Source organism: Lithobates pipiens, unplaced genomic scaffold, assembly GCF_037356315.1.
Source record: "Lithobates pipiens isolate NorthernLeopardFrog02 unplaced genomic scaffold, aLitPip1_a1.2 Scaffold_25, whole genome shotgun sequence".
Classification (NCBI taxonomy): Eukaryota; Metazoa; Chordata; class Amphibia; order Anura; family Ranidae; genus Lithobates; species Lithobates pipiens.
The window spans coordinates 187,496,900-187,514,376 of NW_027507787.1; the positions used below are offsets into that span (position 1 = coordinate 187,496,900).

General features: G+C 40.4%; 1 protein-coding gene across 1 annotated transcript in view; it reads right to left on the reverse strand.

Moving 5' to 3' along the window:
• Positions 1–17,477, reverse strand: part of TRIM8 (tripartite motif containing 8) — a 108,017-nt gene that overhangs the window by 2,330 nt on the left and 88,210 nt on the right. The window contains exons 3-5 of the mRNA XM_077455301.1: positions 9,462–9,695; positions 8,710–8,741; positions 1,078–1,193 (exon numbers count right to left, since the gene is read on the reverse strand). Coding sequence (XP_077311427.1) covers positions 1,078–1,193; positions 8,710–8,741; positions 9,462–9,695 — 382 coding nt within the window. The remainder of the gene's footprint in view (positions 1–1,077; positions 1,194–8,709; positions 8,742–9,461; positions 9,696–17,477) is intronic.

Here is a 17,477-nt window from a genome sequence, read left to right on the forward strand (position 1 = left end):
GTACCTGACAATAAATGGCTTGACCAAAGTCTATGCTCAAAGGTGAATTAAATGTTCTGAACGGGATACGGTCTGAAACCTTTAGGCTTCATGTACACTGGCAGATCCTAAACTTGCGTTTAGGCGCCTTTTTGTCAACGCTCCTAAACCAAACTCTATAAAAGTGTCAATGTAGGAGGAGGAGTTTATGAGCTGCTTTGGTTAGGTGAGGTTCAACCTCCCTCTCCTGAATGCAGAAGAATCGTGTTCAGGATAGGAGCGCTTTGACCGATGGACGTGGGAAAACACAAAATGCGGCAAGTTTGTGGCAAATTTGTGTTCTGATTTTGCATTACCTCAAGACCGTGGTAAATGTTGGTAGGGTCTGCATGAAGCCTTACAGTCACTGCATCAGGTAGACACGTGCATGCTGGATGATGCTGCAAACTCAGTGCTCACGTTAAAAGTAAGGAGCTTTAGTAACACCTGGATGTGGAAGGTGTATCTAAAAGAACCACTGAAAGGATGAATGTCCAAAGTGCTGCAGAGTTCCCACTTGCCAATACTCAGCTTTTCCACACACCTGCAGGTCCATTCTTCTGCTGAACCAGTGCCCACGCGGTATGGGGGAGCACGTGACCTCCTTCCATAAAGCTCTCAGGCCTGAGCGGTTAATTGCGAGGCTTAAACACTGTCACTTAAGGAAAGGGAAGAAGTATTAACCCTGTGTGATCTCTGACATCATCTGACACGGAGCTTACTCAAGGTGAAGACTTCTGATGAATGATTGGAGTAGCAGAGGAGTGCAGTGACTATGATTATCAGCAGTTTTGGGTTATTCTTTTAAGAGAACCTGTCACTTTGCCCTGACTTGCAAAGTCTCATTACGTTCAAACTGTTGTATAATGCCTAGCAAAAGAAACACTGGACTTCTATATCAAGTATCTAAAGGGACTAAACGTTATACTGCTTGAAGCACCCTAATAGATTTTTTTTTGTAGTGTTCTGTACTGATGAAGGGATAAACTCTGACAACACAGCCCAGTGTCTTTGGATCATATCAGAAGGCCTTGTGCAAGGAAGAAAACAACACAGTACCTTCCAGCATCTTCCTCAGTTGTTTCTCTTTCTTGGCAATTTCTGTCAGGAAAAGTTTGGAGTTCAGATGCCCGATTTTCGGTGGAGGAAGGCTTCCCCCGGTACAGTTCTGAGTCCTGTCATATGAGAAAAACAAAATCACACTGTTACCTAGCTTACACAAATTATACAGTGCATTGAAACCATTTCCACTATCACATTCTGTGTGCTGCCCTGCAGGAATACATTGCATACAACATCAGCTTTTAGCAAAATTCAGACCTGCAATGGATTCTACTATTAGCAGGACTCCGCTGTGTTTTCTCAATGCCATGGTCACATTTACCAAGTTCATAAAATGCAAAGTATGACATAGATTGAAAAACATCACAAAGTGTTCTCTGCATAATGCATATTACTCTGATATGAAAGGCTCTCCCCCTCCCGACACTCCTTCCTCCCTTATAGAATGAATGTTTTTTCTTGCTTCAATTATGAAGCACGCAAAGCAAAACATACATCTGTAAAGCACATTGCTGTGCTTTCTAAATAGGGTGGAATATATTTAAAAACAGTAGCATGGCCATATTGCTGCTTTATAACAAGAACTGTAAGGAGCAAAAACAAGAAATATAAGGAGTTAAAAAAAAAAAAAAAACTCCTTACATTTCTTGTTTTTTTAACTTGGATTGTTAAAGTTAAAGTGCTATACCTTAACATAAGTAATAACTGCCTATGCATAAAATAAAAAGGCCACTAATAACATTAATTTTATGTATAAAAGCACCTGTATAGAAGATGATACAGTGAGGGAAAGTAGTATTTGTCCCCCTGCTGATTTTGTACATTTGCCCACTGACAAAGAAATGAGCAGTCTATATTTTAGTGGTAGGTTTATTTTAACAGTGAAAGACAGAAAACCAAACAAAAATTTCCAGAAAAAAACATTTCAAAAAAGTTATAAATTGATTTGCTTTTAAATGAGTGAAATAAGTATTTGATCCACTATCAATCAGCAAGATTTCTGGCTACCAGGTGTCTTCTATACAGGTAACAAGCTGAGTTTAGGAGCACTCTCTTAAAGGGAGTGTGCATAATCTCAGCTTGTTACCCGTTTAAAAGACACCTGTGCATAGAAGTAATCAAAGCATATTCCGCCCCCTTTCTCCAGCTTTATTTGCTTTGGCCATAGAGCCTATAGCTATTGCCACCAAAAGCAACCCATGTTTTCTAATGTGTGGGGTGCCATTAAGAATTAACAGTACCCTTAAAGAGCAGAGCATTCGTCTGTGTGTCGGAAACGAGCGCAACAAAGGCAATAGAATTCTAGTTGGGCAGTGTATTAGTGCTCGGACGGACACACTTAGACCGAATTTTAATGGTTCAAAGAATGTCAGGCAAAATGGTCGGCCCTCACGCATGTTCACTTCATCCAGTCTGGCCCTCTGAAAAAAGTTTGGACACCCCTGCTCTAAGAGCATCAACAGATGTTAAAGCCCTTCAGGTAGGCGGCATTCAAGAATGCACGGCCCTATATGCAGATGATATGCTCCTCTTTTTAGAGGACCCGGGTCCATCCTTGGAGGCAGTATTTGAGATCTTAAGTACATTCACAAATTTCTCAGGCTATGGGTGAATTGGGAAAAGTCCAATATCATGGCCATTGATGATGGGGCTCAGGCACGGGCATCACCCTTGGTGCCCATTGCCTGGGTCTCTGAGATAAAATATTTGGGTGTATGTGTGTCCCCCAAAGTTACAGACTACTTGACACTTAACCTAATGCCCCTGCTCACGAAGGTTAAAATACAATTAGAGGCCTGGAAACATCTCCCACTCTCCTTAATTGTTAGGGTGAATCTCCTTAAAATGAAGATACTACCAGTGTTCCTATATTTTTTGCGCAACACTCCCATTTGAGTCCCCTGCTCTTTCTTTCAACACGTAAACAGCCTATTTAGTTCATTTCTGTGGGGCTCTGGACACCCTAGAGTGAGCCTCCGTACATTACAACAACCCTATGGACAGGGAGGACTGGCCCTTCCTGACTTGTTCAAGTATTTTATTGCAGGACAGATGGTAGATGGTATTTTCCAGACGGTGGTTAACAAGAGATGACGGGGATGCAGTGACAGTGCTGGAGGCTGCTCTGGTGGTATCCTATGAGAGTCTTTACTATTTAGTGTATAGAGGGCCACAGGCAGCGGTGCCATTGACTGGCTCCATGCGCATTACTATTCGCACGTGGGACAGGGCAAGGGTGCTAATGCACTCGGACACAGAGGCCTGGTCCCCAGACACACCATTGTGGCTCAATCCCAGGTTATCCCATTTTAGTGAATTCCCAGATCCAGTAATATGGCCAGAGTCAGCATCAAATAATTAAGGAACATAGTAGGGGGGAGGAAGCTGCTCTCCTTTGACCAATTGAAAGATAACCACGATCTCCCAAACTGGTACTTTTTCCGCTATCTGCAGCTGAGGCACATGTTTTTTGCACAATTTGGCACAGGAGCAGTGGTACTGCAATCCTCATCTTTAGAGCAGTTGCTCTGTGATGAATCTGTGCGGAAGACGCTGTCAGAAACATATAAAGAGCTATTTGCCGAAAGGCCTGTGGCACTCAGTAAATGTAGAGAGAAATGGAGCTCATTAGTCAACAATTTTCAAGGGGACCACTGGAACGATATGTGGGACCACCCTTTTCAGGTCCTAGTATCGGCCCGTGAAAGGTGCATCCTATTCAAAATACTTCACAGGGTATATTATACCCCAGCGAGACTAGTCAGCATCTATGGCTTGGATAGCGCCACCTGCTGGCGTGGTAATGCAGCAGGGGTGAATTTTGATCATATATTCTGGCAGTGCCCGTTCATACAGCTATTTTGGACAGGGGTTACAAAAAACATCCAGGGGCTGATCTTGCTACCTGTCCCCATGACGATATTAGTATGTATGTTGGGCCTGGTGGATGAGGTAGCACCACTTAGGGCACAAAGAACTATGATCTCACTCACCTTGTTTTATACATGCAAAGCCATCCTTTTATGCTGGAAAAAACCTGAGGCCCCATCCTTGGGCTACTGGAAAGGCATAGTGAATAAAGTACTACCCTTATATAAAGCCACGTACTTAAGTAGGGGTTGCCCCAAAAAAATTGAGAAGGTATGGCAGTGCTGGCTCACTTCAGATGGTACTGTTTGAGTTACTGCATGAGTGATGGGCTAAATGTTACATGAAAGGCAACATTTAAAAGATGAGACAGGCCGTATAGCTACTAGGCGATTGTGGTCATTGTTTTACCTGAGCATGTACTGTAAATTGATTTGAGTAGGCTGGAGGGCACGTGATTGCGTTTAACTGCCTGTTATACCTGGGACATTGCACAATGGGGAGGGGGAGAGGGCAATTTATGTGGGTTTCTGTGATTTTTTATTTTTTTTTGCTGTTTTAAATAAATCTGTGAATAAAAAAAATTCAAAAAAATAAATAAAGCAGATCCCAATCTCTCCACCATGGCCAAGACCAAAGAGCTGTCCAAGGATGTCAGGGACAGGACTGTACACCTACACAAGGCTGGAATGGGCTACAAGACGATCGCCAAGCAGCTTGGTGAGAGGATGACAACAGATTATTCTCACATTATTATTAAACTGTCAATCTCCCTCGGTCTGGGGCTCCATGCCAGATCTCACCTTGTGAAGTTTCAATGATCATGAGAACAGTGAGGAATCAGCCCAGATATACACGGTAAAATCTTGTCAATGATCTCAAGGCAACTGGGACCATAGTCACATAGAAAACAATTGGTAACACACTACGCTGTGAAGGACTGAAATCCTGCAGCTCAAGAAGAAGCACGTTAAGATTCAGAAGTGGCCTAGCCAGTCTCCAGACCTTAATCCCATAGAAAATATGTGGAGGGACCTGAAGGTTTCAGTTACCAAACGTCAGCCTCAAAACCTTAATAACTTGGAGAGGATCTGCAAAGAAGAGTGGGACAAAATTCCTCTTGAGATGTGTGCAAACCTGGGGGCCAACTACAAGAATCGTCTGACCTCTGTGATTGCCAACAAGGGTTTTGCAAAGGGGTCAAATACTTATTTCATTCATTAACCTCTCTGGCGGTATGATTCAGTCTGGTTTTAGGTGCTGAAAGTGGTACAATTAATTTGCATGGAAATTTGGCGTGTTATATTGTAGTCCTGTAATTATTAGGAATAACTCTCTTAAATCTGTTCAAACCAGATTCTAGTAGACATCCTGGGTATGATAAAGTTTATAATATAATAAATAATAATAAAAAGTATTCAATAATGTAATCAAATCCTAAAACACTGAAAAATGGACACTTTCTGGTTGCTATGGACAATCTCCAAATTCCAGCCATAAAAAACAGTATTTATAATATAAAAGTGCACGCAGGGCACTGCACAGACCACTAGGGACAAGAGGGGTGTGTAATTTTGTAATACAGTATCTGTAAGATTACAGTGCTGTGTGTGTTTTGTGTCTTTTTACTTTTTTGAATTTGCCGCTGTTCTCCGCTCCCGTGCACCGTAACGTCACAATGGAACGGAGCTCGGCGGCATTCAGCACTGTGTGAATCGAACGGAGGACAGCTGGATCCAGGGGACAAGGTAAGTAACTCTCCCTGTGTCCTCCCCTGTATCCAGCGATGCGATCCCGAGTCTGGCTTGGGGTTACCGCTCCTGTTAGTAAAATCCCAACCCGAGCCAGACTCGGGATTACCGCCAGGGAGGTTAAAATGCATATCAATTTATAACTTTTTTGAAATGCGTTTTTTGGGGATTTTTTTGTTGTTATTCTGTCTCTTAAAATTAAAATCATTAAAATTATAGACTGATCATCATTTCTTTGTCAGTGGGTAAATGTAGAAAATCAGCAGGGGATCAAATACTTTTTTCCCTCACTGTATACACTATATTACCAAAAGTATTGTGACACCTGCCTTTACAAGCACATGAACATTAATAGCATCTCAGTCTTAGTCCGTAGGGTTCAATATAGAGCTGGTCCACTCTTTGCAGCTATAACAGCTTCAACTCTTCTGGAAAGGTTGTCCACAAGGTTTAGGAGCATGTATATGGGAATGTTTGACCATTCTTCCAGATGTGCATTTGCGCGACCAGGCACTGATGTGGACAAGAAGGCCTGGTTTGCAGTCTCTGCTCTGGGAGAATATACTGGAGGAATATAGTCTGGTCAGATGAGACCAAAATTGAACACTTTGGAAGACATAATTCACACCATGTTTGGAGGTCGGGTGGAACTGCACATAAACCCAAAAACACCCCCGTACAAACAGTGAAGTTTGGAAGTGGAAACATCATGGTGTGGGGATGTTTTTTAGCATATGGTACTGGCAAACTTCATGTCATTGAAAGAAGGATGCCATCTACCAGAATGATGAAGATGAAATGAATCTGGACATTTCAGCAAGACAATGATCCTAAACACAAAGCCAAGGAAACTCTCAATTTGTTTCAAAGAAAGAAAATAAAGCTTCTAGAATGGCCCAGCCAATCACCTGACTTGAATCCAATAGAAAATCTATGGAAAGAACTAAAGATCTAGAAGAGGTCTACTGAACCTTCAAGACTTGAAGACTGTGTGGAAGAAGTGGCCAAAATCACACCTGAGCAACGCATAGGACTTGTTTCTCTATACAGGAGGCGCCTTGAAGCGGTCATTACCAATAAACGATTTTGTACAAAATAATAAATAAATGTAATATGCATATTCAATACTTTTTTATTACACATAACTTCATTTCTGAACTTATTTGTTTTGATTTCTTTGTATGTATGGATTGCATGGGTTGTTACCGACATGTGGTGAAAATTTCATGTCAGTAGCACCTTTAGAGATATATTTACCTAGAAAAATGGTGACGCATTCAGTACTTATATTACTAAATACTGGTAGTTTAACTGAATCCCTCCTGAGAACGTCCAACACGTGTATTTTTCTTACAGCAGAGTTCAACCCAAAAGTGGAACTTCGGCTCGTTGTACTCCTTCCCCCCACATTTGGCACCTTTCGGGGGGGAGGGGGGACAGGATACCTGTCTTTCATAGGTATCCTGTTCCCACTTCCTGGAGCCTCAGCTGCGGGTATTGACGTCGCTGCCTGGGCTCCCTCCTCCTTCCCCCCGGTCGCCGAGCCAGTAGGAGCGAGGAGCCTCGTGCATGCGCAGTAGGGTTCCCGGCATAAAGCCGTAAGACTTCACTGCTGGGTTGCCTTACTCGCAATGGAGGCGGCATGCACCTGACAGCTGATGGAAACAGTATGCGCAGTATGTGCAGCTGCTGGCTTTTAATTTTTGCAGCGGTGGGCGGACCTCCGCTTTAAATTGAATAACAAGCTATAATAACAGTCTACAGTATAATAACAGTAAATAATAAAAGGGCAGAAATCCTTTCTTTTCCTGGAGAAAATGCTGTTTTACGATCCCCTCATTAATGACCATATGCTGATAGCCCCCTCAGCAAAGATAATATAATCAAGTGCCTAGGCTTATAACATGTGGTCAGTACTCAAGGGATTGTAGAGCAGCATTCCTGACAGGAAGGCCAATAATTTTAGCCCTTCTGTTATACTCTTTTATAATTAATCCCAATAATGAATTATTGTAACTTTAAACATTTACATACATGCCCCCTAAAAGAAATTCTACAAAGTTCCCTTTAAATTATTTCCTTGCCTGGGTTGGACTCAGATTAATTGTAATCCTTAAAGCCAAACAAAAAAAAAAATTAAGGTAATCACCAACACTTAACGAGTTACCATTTTAGCTGTTATTATCGAGATGCATTAAAAAAAAAAAAAAAAACTCCCTGGAAGTTTGCATTTGCCATCTGCAGGCAGAAAAATTCAATGGCCATAAATAACACATAGGGGGTGATTTACTAAAACTGGAGCACTGAGAATCTGGTGCAGCTGTGCATGGTAGCCAATCAGCTTCTAACTTCAGCTTGTTCAGTTAAGCTTTGACAATAAAAACCTGGAAGCTGATTGGTTCCTGTGCACAACTGCACCAGATTTTGCAAGCCCCAGTTTTGGTAAATCGGCCCCATAGTCTATTAGTGCCCTGCAGCAACCCATTGTTCTATTTTTTCTTTTTGCCTTCCTTTGGATAAACTGCAGATATAGGATTGCACAGGTATATATGGAGATTTTCTTTTTGTCCGTTTTGTTTTTTTCTATTTTGGTTGAACTGGATGGACTTGTGTCTTTTTTCAACCAAATTAACTATGTCACTATGTAAATAGCAGACGTCAAAAGCTTATCTTGGTTTACTTAACATTATTGCTCTTTGTATTGTTTTTAAATCACAAAAGCCCACATATAATTTATATTATATTTAATACTAGATAGTTTATTGTTTTTTGTTGTATATGGATTGTGAATTACTGGCCATACTATCCCTGCAGAGCATATAGTGATCACAAGTCTCTATCCATTATATAGCAGTATAAAACCTGGATATTGGCTAGAAAATGCTTTCTGCAGACCTCTACCCTCGCTCACTGTCCTCAATCACTGAGAATAAACAATGCAATCTAGCTAGGAAACACAAGTAAACAGTGCATGCTGTACACACTGACTCATTGCAAATGCTAATCTTACCTGTCCATCAGGATTTTCACAGACTTTGTATTCTGCAAAAATAGAAAGACACGTTGTGAGAAAGGTTATAATGGTGCAATGCAGTGGAATCATTTGACATAATATTTTACCTATACTCATTTTATAAAACCAAAGCACTGATACCCTGACCATTCTGCAGAAAAAACAAAATTCAGAGAAAAAAAATTCAGAGAAAAAAAAAAAAATTCAGAGAAAAAAAAAAAAATTCAGAGAAAAAAAAAAAATTCAGAGAAAAAAATAAACTTCAGAGAAAAAAAAAAAGAGTACCCAAATTACCTGCTTTTGCTAAAGAAATGGCTCCTTCTGTGCCAAAACGCCTACATCTAATCGTGTGACCTCAACCAAAGGTGCTTAGTGGACTGAAGGTCAGGCAAAGCCAGATGATTTTGCTTTCCAGCAATCTGGTCCTCTCTTTCAGCAGAGATAATATGACCCGTGATCCTACATTTTATCACGTGACTATCTCTGTAGACACCAAGAGCAATAGTTTCTATAGCAAATGTATTGTAACATGCATTTTTCCATCAGTCATTATTATACAGCATAGCCGGGATACAGAAATACATTCTCACCTAAAATGCTGTAGGCTGTCCAGCCTTCACGCATGAGCACTATGGGATTTCTAGAACTAACAAACGCGGGCTGTCTTTATTGTACTAATTAAATCATAAATCTTGAAGCTTCTGAGCAAAGTTTGGAAAATGCAGAATATGAGACGGCCATTCACCTACCTTCATGAAGTTGATGTCCTCTGTTTTGTCAAACATGACCTGTACAGAGCTCAGTAGCTTTTTGGCTTCTTGCATACGTTCATTTAGCTGAAGAACTTGAGCTGCATTCTCATTGCAGAATTTGGCTTGAGCCTTATCCAGAACATCCATGGTTTTCCTCATGTCCTCATCCAGAATCTGGTGCAATCTCTCATACTGCTGTCGGACTTCATCCTTCAGCTGGTTTACCTTTTCCTGGGGAAGAAAACAAAGCTTCTATTACTAATCAGGCTGAGTGTAAACCGCTGACCTAACAGATACCAGATACTGAACAACTGGGAAGCAAGATGTGATTATATGAGGGCTACACTCACATATCCTTGTATCTCAACTAATCTGCTCTACCTGTATATCTACTTTATCCCTAATGCTTCTCTAGACCCATGCAAACTATAGGTATTATTACTCTAAATAAATACCTGTTTTATGTAAGATGTAGCCACCACTTCATAAAGACCTGGAGATCGGGGCACAATAAATCAACTTGGAGACTTAAAAAGTTAGAAAGAGTTAGAACCACAGTAGACTTGGTGGGCTTTGCGGATTCCACATTTATTTGTAAATGTGTGCAACAAAACCCTCTGTTTTTAATGTGAATTATTAGAAAGGGTCACCTTGGTGTGCTTGCAGGCTGGCTGGTAAGTGTACTGGGAAATTGTAGTTTCTTTGTGATGTGCATTGTCCTTCCATGTGCACCTTACTGCAAAGGCTAGTTATAGGTTTATATAGAATATATTTTTTGAGGACCTGTTCGTACATACTACAACTGCCATGGCAGCCTGATGAATCAAGCCAAATATCTCTGCACGTTAAAGCTAATCTAATCTCAAGAAAAAACCTTTAATATACTGCAGCCTACTAGACATGGTGGTTTGATTTTTTTCAGGCTTTTTTCCCTTTATTTCAACTGGTGATCCTGCCAATGATCCTGTCCTAGGGCAGTGATGCTCACTCACAGGACAGTATCTATGGCAGAGCAGCACCGTCCCACAAGAACAGGCATACACCTTACCCTCTTCTGTTCTCCAAAACATAGGGGCGAGGTGTTCTGTAGACCACAGAGAGACAAGTCAATAGACTGATATACTATATGTCAGAATGATTATTATTTGCAAATCCCAATAATTAGTCTTGCTTCCTGAACTGGTAGTCAATGAAGGATGATTGCTTGCTGATGTAAGATACATAACCACTCTTAGGATATAACAGTTTGGAAGCTTTTCTTTTAAATTAAAATGCAAGGGATATAGCTTACCCGAATGAATATTTCTGTCCAGTGAGCTGGTGTTCATAAGAGGCAGTCGCCCAGATTAGCGCTCTGTCCTTTAGACACAGACGGGATGAGTGACACACTGCAGTCTGTCATGCCATCTGTGTTTGCGGATGAGGCCTAGTTTATCCACACACATGCCAGCATGACACCTGTTGTGTGCAAATTCCCTGTGTACAATATAGTGATCCTACCCTCTGTAGTGAGCGGGCTGACCATAGATCAGATGCTGTTATAATAAAAAGAGGTTTTTCTTCTTCTAGTTACACATTTTCATCTACTTGTGTCAGTATTTCTAGAATGATTGCATTGGCTGAAACCTATGTTGGCTATATTCCCTTGTTTCATTATATTATGACCTTTTTATGTATGTCTGCAATGCTTAATTGAATATTTAATAGCACAGACATAAGATATTTGTTATAGAAAAAGTGCATGGACCTGTGAAGCCACATAGACCTGTACTTATAGAATGACATAGTAAAAGCCTTTGGGGAAGACCACAAGTTCACTGAACCTGAGACATGGGCTTAGTCGGGCTCTCTTTTTTACCTTAATCGCCAACACCATCCACCGTGTGCAATATGCTGCAAAACCACAGAGATACCCATATAGCTGTGAAGGGTTGCCAACTCATCTTTTTAATTACAGACTCATGAGCTGCTTAGCTTCTCAACAAGGAAAGACACTGAGAGTATCTAATTACCCACAGAAGCTATCTTATATAGGCCTACAATATAAAAGGAACGCTAGCAAAAATGTCCGGGTTTGTTGAGCGGGGTTAAATACTGAATTGTTATGGATGTACAGGAGTTCAGCGGCCTTGGGAATGCTATGTATAGAACAGTGCACATAGTGCAGCAAGTTGTGGTATGTAGTCTGCTGTTACAATGGCAGTCAGTGGAAAGTGCGTCATTATCTAAGCAACGGCCATGCAAGATGCCACCTAAAGTCTAACAAAAATGTGGCTTGCAGGAACAGGTATCTTTGAAGAGGACCTTTTATTCACAGGGACTGGTTGCCTGTTATCCTAGCTTCACAATTACTTTATTGTTCACAATCTTGGGATTCTATTAAAAAAACACCCAACCATGATGGTGAAAAAAAGTGCATTTATAACCCAATTTAGCAGAGAAGTGCATGGAAGTGATGCTGGCCAGTTTCATACTTGATACTTTGGAAACCCACAATCACCAATACTCTTATGGTTGTTCGCTGAACTTACATTACATAAAAGTTTAAGTGAAACTCCAGGCAAACCGCTAAATATATATTTACTGCTTTAGCTGCAAAAGGATTTCTACGTTTAGTCATTCTATGGCTCCCAGGTCTACTTGATATATACGGGAGTACTCAAATATAAGAGAAGTTTGCTTTCTTTTTTGATATGTAAAGTCTTATATGATTGTTACAATTGTTATATTTCGAATGTATATACACACAAGTATACACGCTGGAGCTGCACAATTAATCGTCAAGAATCGTTATCGCGATCTTGAATAAAGTATTTCACAATTCTTTCTATGCAAAGAATTTTCTCTGTTCTTCTGAAGCCACAGCCATCAAAAGAAAGGAAGAGAAAAACTGGCCAGTGTGCCAAGAATCAAAACATTCTTTATCAGTTGAACTTAAGTATAAACATTGTAACAATTTGTCAATGGAACAGACTGTGTGTAAGTGAAAAAAGTTTAACCACTTAAACACTAAACCAGGGGTCCCCAAACTGTGGCCTGGGGGCCAGATGCGGCCCTTTGCCTGCCTTTATCCGGCCCTTGGGGCACTATTCACACCACTGATATAAGACACTATTCTGCCCTTTGACACCAAAAATGGATCATAAGTCCTGCCACTGACACCAACAATGGGGCACTCTTTATCCCCCGAATATCAAAGATGGGGCACAGTTTACTCACACTAATGCCAGAAAAATATTCTATTCCAGCTGGCCACAGTCAGACACAGTCCTTTGTTTGGAAAGTTTGGGGACCTCTGCACTAAACCTTTTTCTGACATTTGTTGGTTTCAAGTTAAAATATTTTTTTTGTTTTGCTAGAAAATTACTTAGAACCCCTCAAATATTGTATATATATATATATATATTTTTTTTTTTTTGTAGAAACCCTAGAGAATAAAATGGTAGTTGTAATATTTTATGTCACACTATTTGCGCAGCAATCTTTCAAATGCAATTTTCTTTTTGAAAAAATTACTTTAATGAATAAAAAAAAAAATATACTAATCAATAAAGTTAGCCCTTTTTTTTTTTTTTGTATAATGTGAAAGATTTTACTTTGTGAGAATTGTGAGAGAATCGTGATCTTTTTATTCTAAAAAGAAAAAATTGTGATTCGAATTTTGGCCAGAATTGTGCAGCTTTAATACACGCGTGCTTGTAACTATATGAGGTTGAGTATCAATTACATACATCTATCTATACATTACATCTCCCAGTAACAATAGAATTCCTTGAAGAAGCTTTTGGCGAAACACGTAGGGTTTTCTATTGGTGATGATTCACTGATTCCTACGTCTGGCCCTGCGTACGGAGGATTGACTCTCTTCCTCATCCATACCAGATCCGTTTGAAGTGGGCCATTCAGATAGGTCTCTCTGTATATATGTGCAGCTCAGCCATTCTATCATGGGGGATGACTATACGAAATAGTTTGAACGCGTTTTTTTTACATGCTTTTATGAGATTTTAACTATGTTGTTCAATAAGCTTTGTTTCATTTTTATACATTATTTTCTCATACTTGGGATTATAGGTGGTAACCGTTAAAGTCCTATTTCCTGTTTTTTGTTCTGTCATGTCTTACATGGATGTGGTTGCCACAACATATGGGTTATGTTTCTAAACCTTATACAAGTTTAGTCATTCTAGTGATACTCATGCTGGTCACGCTGCTGATCCTTTGATTATCTTCGCTGCTTCCCAAGTTAGAGCCCTGTTCATTGAACAGAAGAGATGATGCAGATTCACTGTCCAATGAGAAGACATAAGAAGCGAAATTACTGACCCATGAAGCTTAATCAGCTGCCACAAGGGTCATGGGAACCTGTGGGACACAGAAACGGCTGTAGCATCATGCTAAATTTTACAACTGACAGCAACCTGTAGAGTAGGTCACTTTCATTTACATTTCCTGTAAAGAGCCTCATCTATCATGGAACAGTAATACATTTTCCATCCGTGGTTGTGCTCAATCATGAATTGGCAGTGCAGCATATCTTTAAAGTAAAACTTCACTATCCCAATCAACGCAGATTTTATTTTTTAATCCTCATGCTGCTAGCATTAGTATATAGATAGGAAAATATATCATATTTACTTTTTTAAACTTTTTTTTTTCATTCCTTCAGTTTTTTCCTGGTTTCTTGCCCAGGGAAATGATGTCATACATCTCAGGAGTCTTCATGAGGGTCAACAATTCTTCAGGAGGGGAAGAGAGAAGGGGTTTTCTTAGCTCAGCACACTCTCCTGCATGCATGCTTGAACTAAGGGCAGATGGATTCCATGGAGTAAATGCTACATGAATCATTTGCTCTTACTCAAGTTGGCCATGGCCAGAAATGCTAGAGGGTTGTTTTTCACAGTGATTTCTCAGCAAAAGAAAGCAAGGAGACATGGATGGATAGGGGAGTTTGCATTAAATGTAAAATGTGTATTAAATTGTGTTTTTGGTTTGTGGTGATCAGACGCAGTGAAGATCCTCTTTAAAGAGAAGCCTGAAATGTATGGTCTACCCAACAACCATCTATTCAAAACAAAATGAAAGGCCCAATGCCCAGTTCACCCGGAAGTGATAATTCAAGGGGCTAGTCCCAGAGTCAGGCTAAAAGGTGCCATGCAGTGCTTCAATTGGTGTGTTTAGGGGATAGGAACCACACCGGAGCAGAGATTCTTGCAGCTCTGCAGGGACAGGCCCAGCTGTGGTTCACACCATGTCAGCTGGAGCCAGGAATGGTGGTGTGCGATAATGGCTCAAACCTCCTGTCCGCCCTTAGACAGGGAAAGTTGACACATTGGCCATGCTTGGCACATGTCGGTAGAGCTTGGTGGGGCAAGTGAACCCCTGGATTCTCAAGCCTCGTACACACCAGAAGTTTTTTTCTTCTTCAACCCAGCAAGGATTTTACCCATAAACCAGAAGCTTAAATTTCTTTCATCTATCAAAAAATGAAAGATCGGTCATGGGGGACTGAAACTTTAATTGTTTTGGAGGAGGTTCTCTAAAAAATAATAGCACCTAAATCTAAAGGTATTGCAAAAATATATTTCTGTATTTGAGCTAACCCTTTTTCTTCCGGGTTTTCATGTGGTTTTACAGAAACGGTAACTTCATAATAAGTCACTGCTGACTTTCAAAAATCAAATTAATGAAAATAAGTCCAGATAAATGGAAATTTTGCTGTGTGGTTAGGAAGTATAATGAGAGGTTTAGGACTACAAATTAATCTGAGACTAAAATAGAAGAGGAAGGGATATTACCAACCAGCATTTGCCTATCACAAAGCTGAGGGCTGCAGAGATTATACCATCTTTTCTCGGTGTTTTCCTACTCGATCCTGCTCTGTTAGTGATGAAAAAGGATAGTTCTTTGTAAACCTCAAAACTAAACGTATTTTATTTGCTCCTTTTAAGCCTTTTAAATATACCATTGAAGTACCGTATATTCCCATTTGCTTTCCCCTCTATCACATTGTGGTTGACCACTCCATATATTTGGATCTGTCCTGGTTGCTATGACATTTGTACTTGAGGAGCAGCTCATTTGAAGGTATTTTCTTTATTATTATTTTTTTTCTCTCCATCATTTTTGATTATGCTTGCCTCCCTGCTTTCTGGATAGTTGAGCACATGCTTTTTAAATGTGACATACAATGCAAAGTTTATGTATATATGCTTTGTTTTTTAATTTTAACTCTAATATATCTCATTTCAGATAGTGAGATTTATTGTTCTCTCTTGCTACGTCTTTGAACCTTTTTCCGTGTCCTGAGGAAGCCTTTATGGTGAAACGCGTAGACGCGAGGCACAAGGGCTCAAAGTACAAATTTTATCATTTCATATGATTTTTTATATTGTTTTGAACACTGTTATGATATTGTATTTTTCAATAAAATAAATATTTTTTTCTATTTTCCTATTTGCTTCCATGCCTTAAAAGTCCGACCTGTTGATATCTATTTGGTATCTTCTTTGTTTTCCCTTGCTACATTATGGATGTGGCATTGTGGGTGCTCCCTCCTTCCCATTACCGTATATTGTTATCTCTGTTCAGCAAGTTCAAAAAAATATCTGTCAATCTTATCTGAAATACAGAGCGGTTCTGTGAACTTCCCGTGTTATCTCAAGGAGTATATTTAGCCCGTCCCAATTCTTATACTGGACTACCTGACAATTAATCTATATCACATGTCAAACACAAGCTCCCGAGCCAAATTGAGCCCCCGGGCCATTTAATGTGGCCCTCACACCTCTCCTGCAGCTGCGACGCCCCCCCCCCCTCCTGTCCTTGCCCCACCTTGTCTTAGCAAAGAGGAGGACAGAACTCCACCAGATCCTGTGCTTCTCCGTGCAGCCATGGAGAGGCTAGTTTCTGACATATTTCCCTGTCTCAGCAGTCAGAAGCAGAGGACAAAAGAACTCTGCCTACAGATCCTGCACCTGTGCTGCCATAGCACCATTGCATCCCAGCCTCCCTTGGTCTCAGCAGATTCCAACAGCTGACTCCAGCCCTTCTCTTGTCCCTCCTCCAGACCCTGCACTTTTTTCTTCCCAGCTTCACCCCCAGATTCTTCCTGGCAGCACAAGGCGGGGGGGGGGGGGGGGGGGTTGCACTGTGATGTAAGGGACAGTTGGAGACTCTTGATTTTTCATGGCTTATATACTATTACAGATAGAACCGGCCCTTTCAGGGCAACCATAATGTTAATGCAGCCTGTGAAGAAATCGAGTTTGACGCCCCTTTTCTATGTGTTATGGAGAGTAGGGGTGATCCAGTAGTTAAGCAAAAGACAACTGGGCAACGCTGACCCCACTACTTGTAGCTTCAGCCATCAATATGTTGTGTCAGCTCACAACAGGAAATTAGGAGTGCATTTTACTCAGATCAGCATATATTATTCTGTACTTGCAGGTTGCAAGGGATAAAACAGGAGAAATATGCATGTAGTGCAGGGAAATACTAAATATCTTGTTTCTGATTTTATTCCTGCTTGAAGTGATTGTAGCCGTATTAGTGGACTTACGATAGAGACAATTGAGTACTGGCCATGATACTTTTTTTATTTGCACTAACATAAAAATTTTCAGGATATTTTTTTTTCGGGGGGAATGTCCCCTTCTTCAGGGTCCCGGGCAGACCAAGGTCCCAGGAGTACTACTGGATCCTTGAAGAAGGGGACATACCCCAAAAGTTTGTCCTGAAAAATTGTATCTTAGTGCAAATACAAAATCACAGACAGTACTTAATTGTCTCTGAATTTTACTTCAACACTTTAAAGTACAGCTAAACTCTCCTAAAAAATGTTTTACTGATACTTTGTATCATTATAAGTTGTATTGCTTAGAATATTTTAAATATATTTTCTAACTTGCTTTCTGAGACTGCCCATCTGTTTAGCTTCTTATGACCACAATGCCGGTACATATCTCTTCTTATTGACGTGGTCAGGTTATCTTGGATTACATGTTCCAAGAT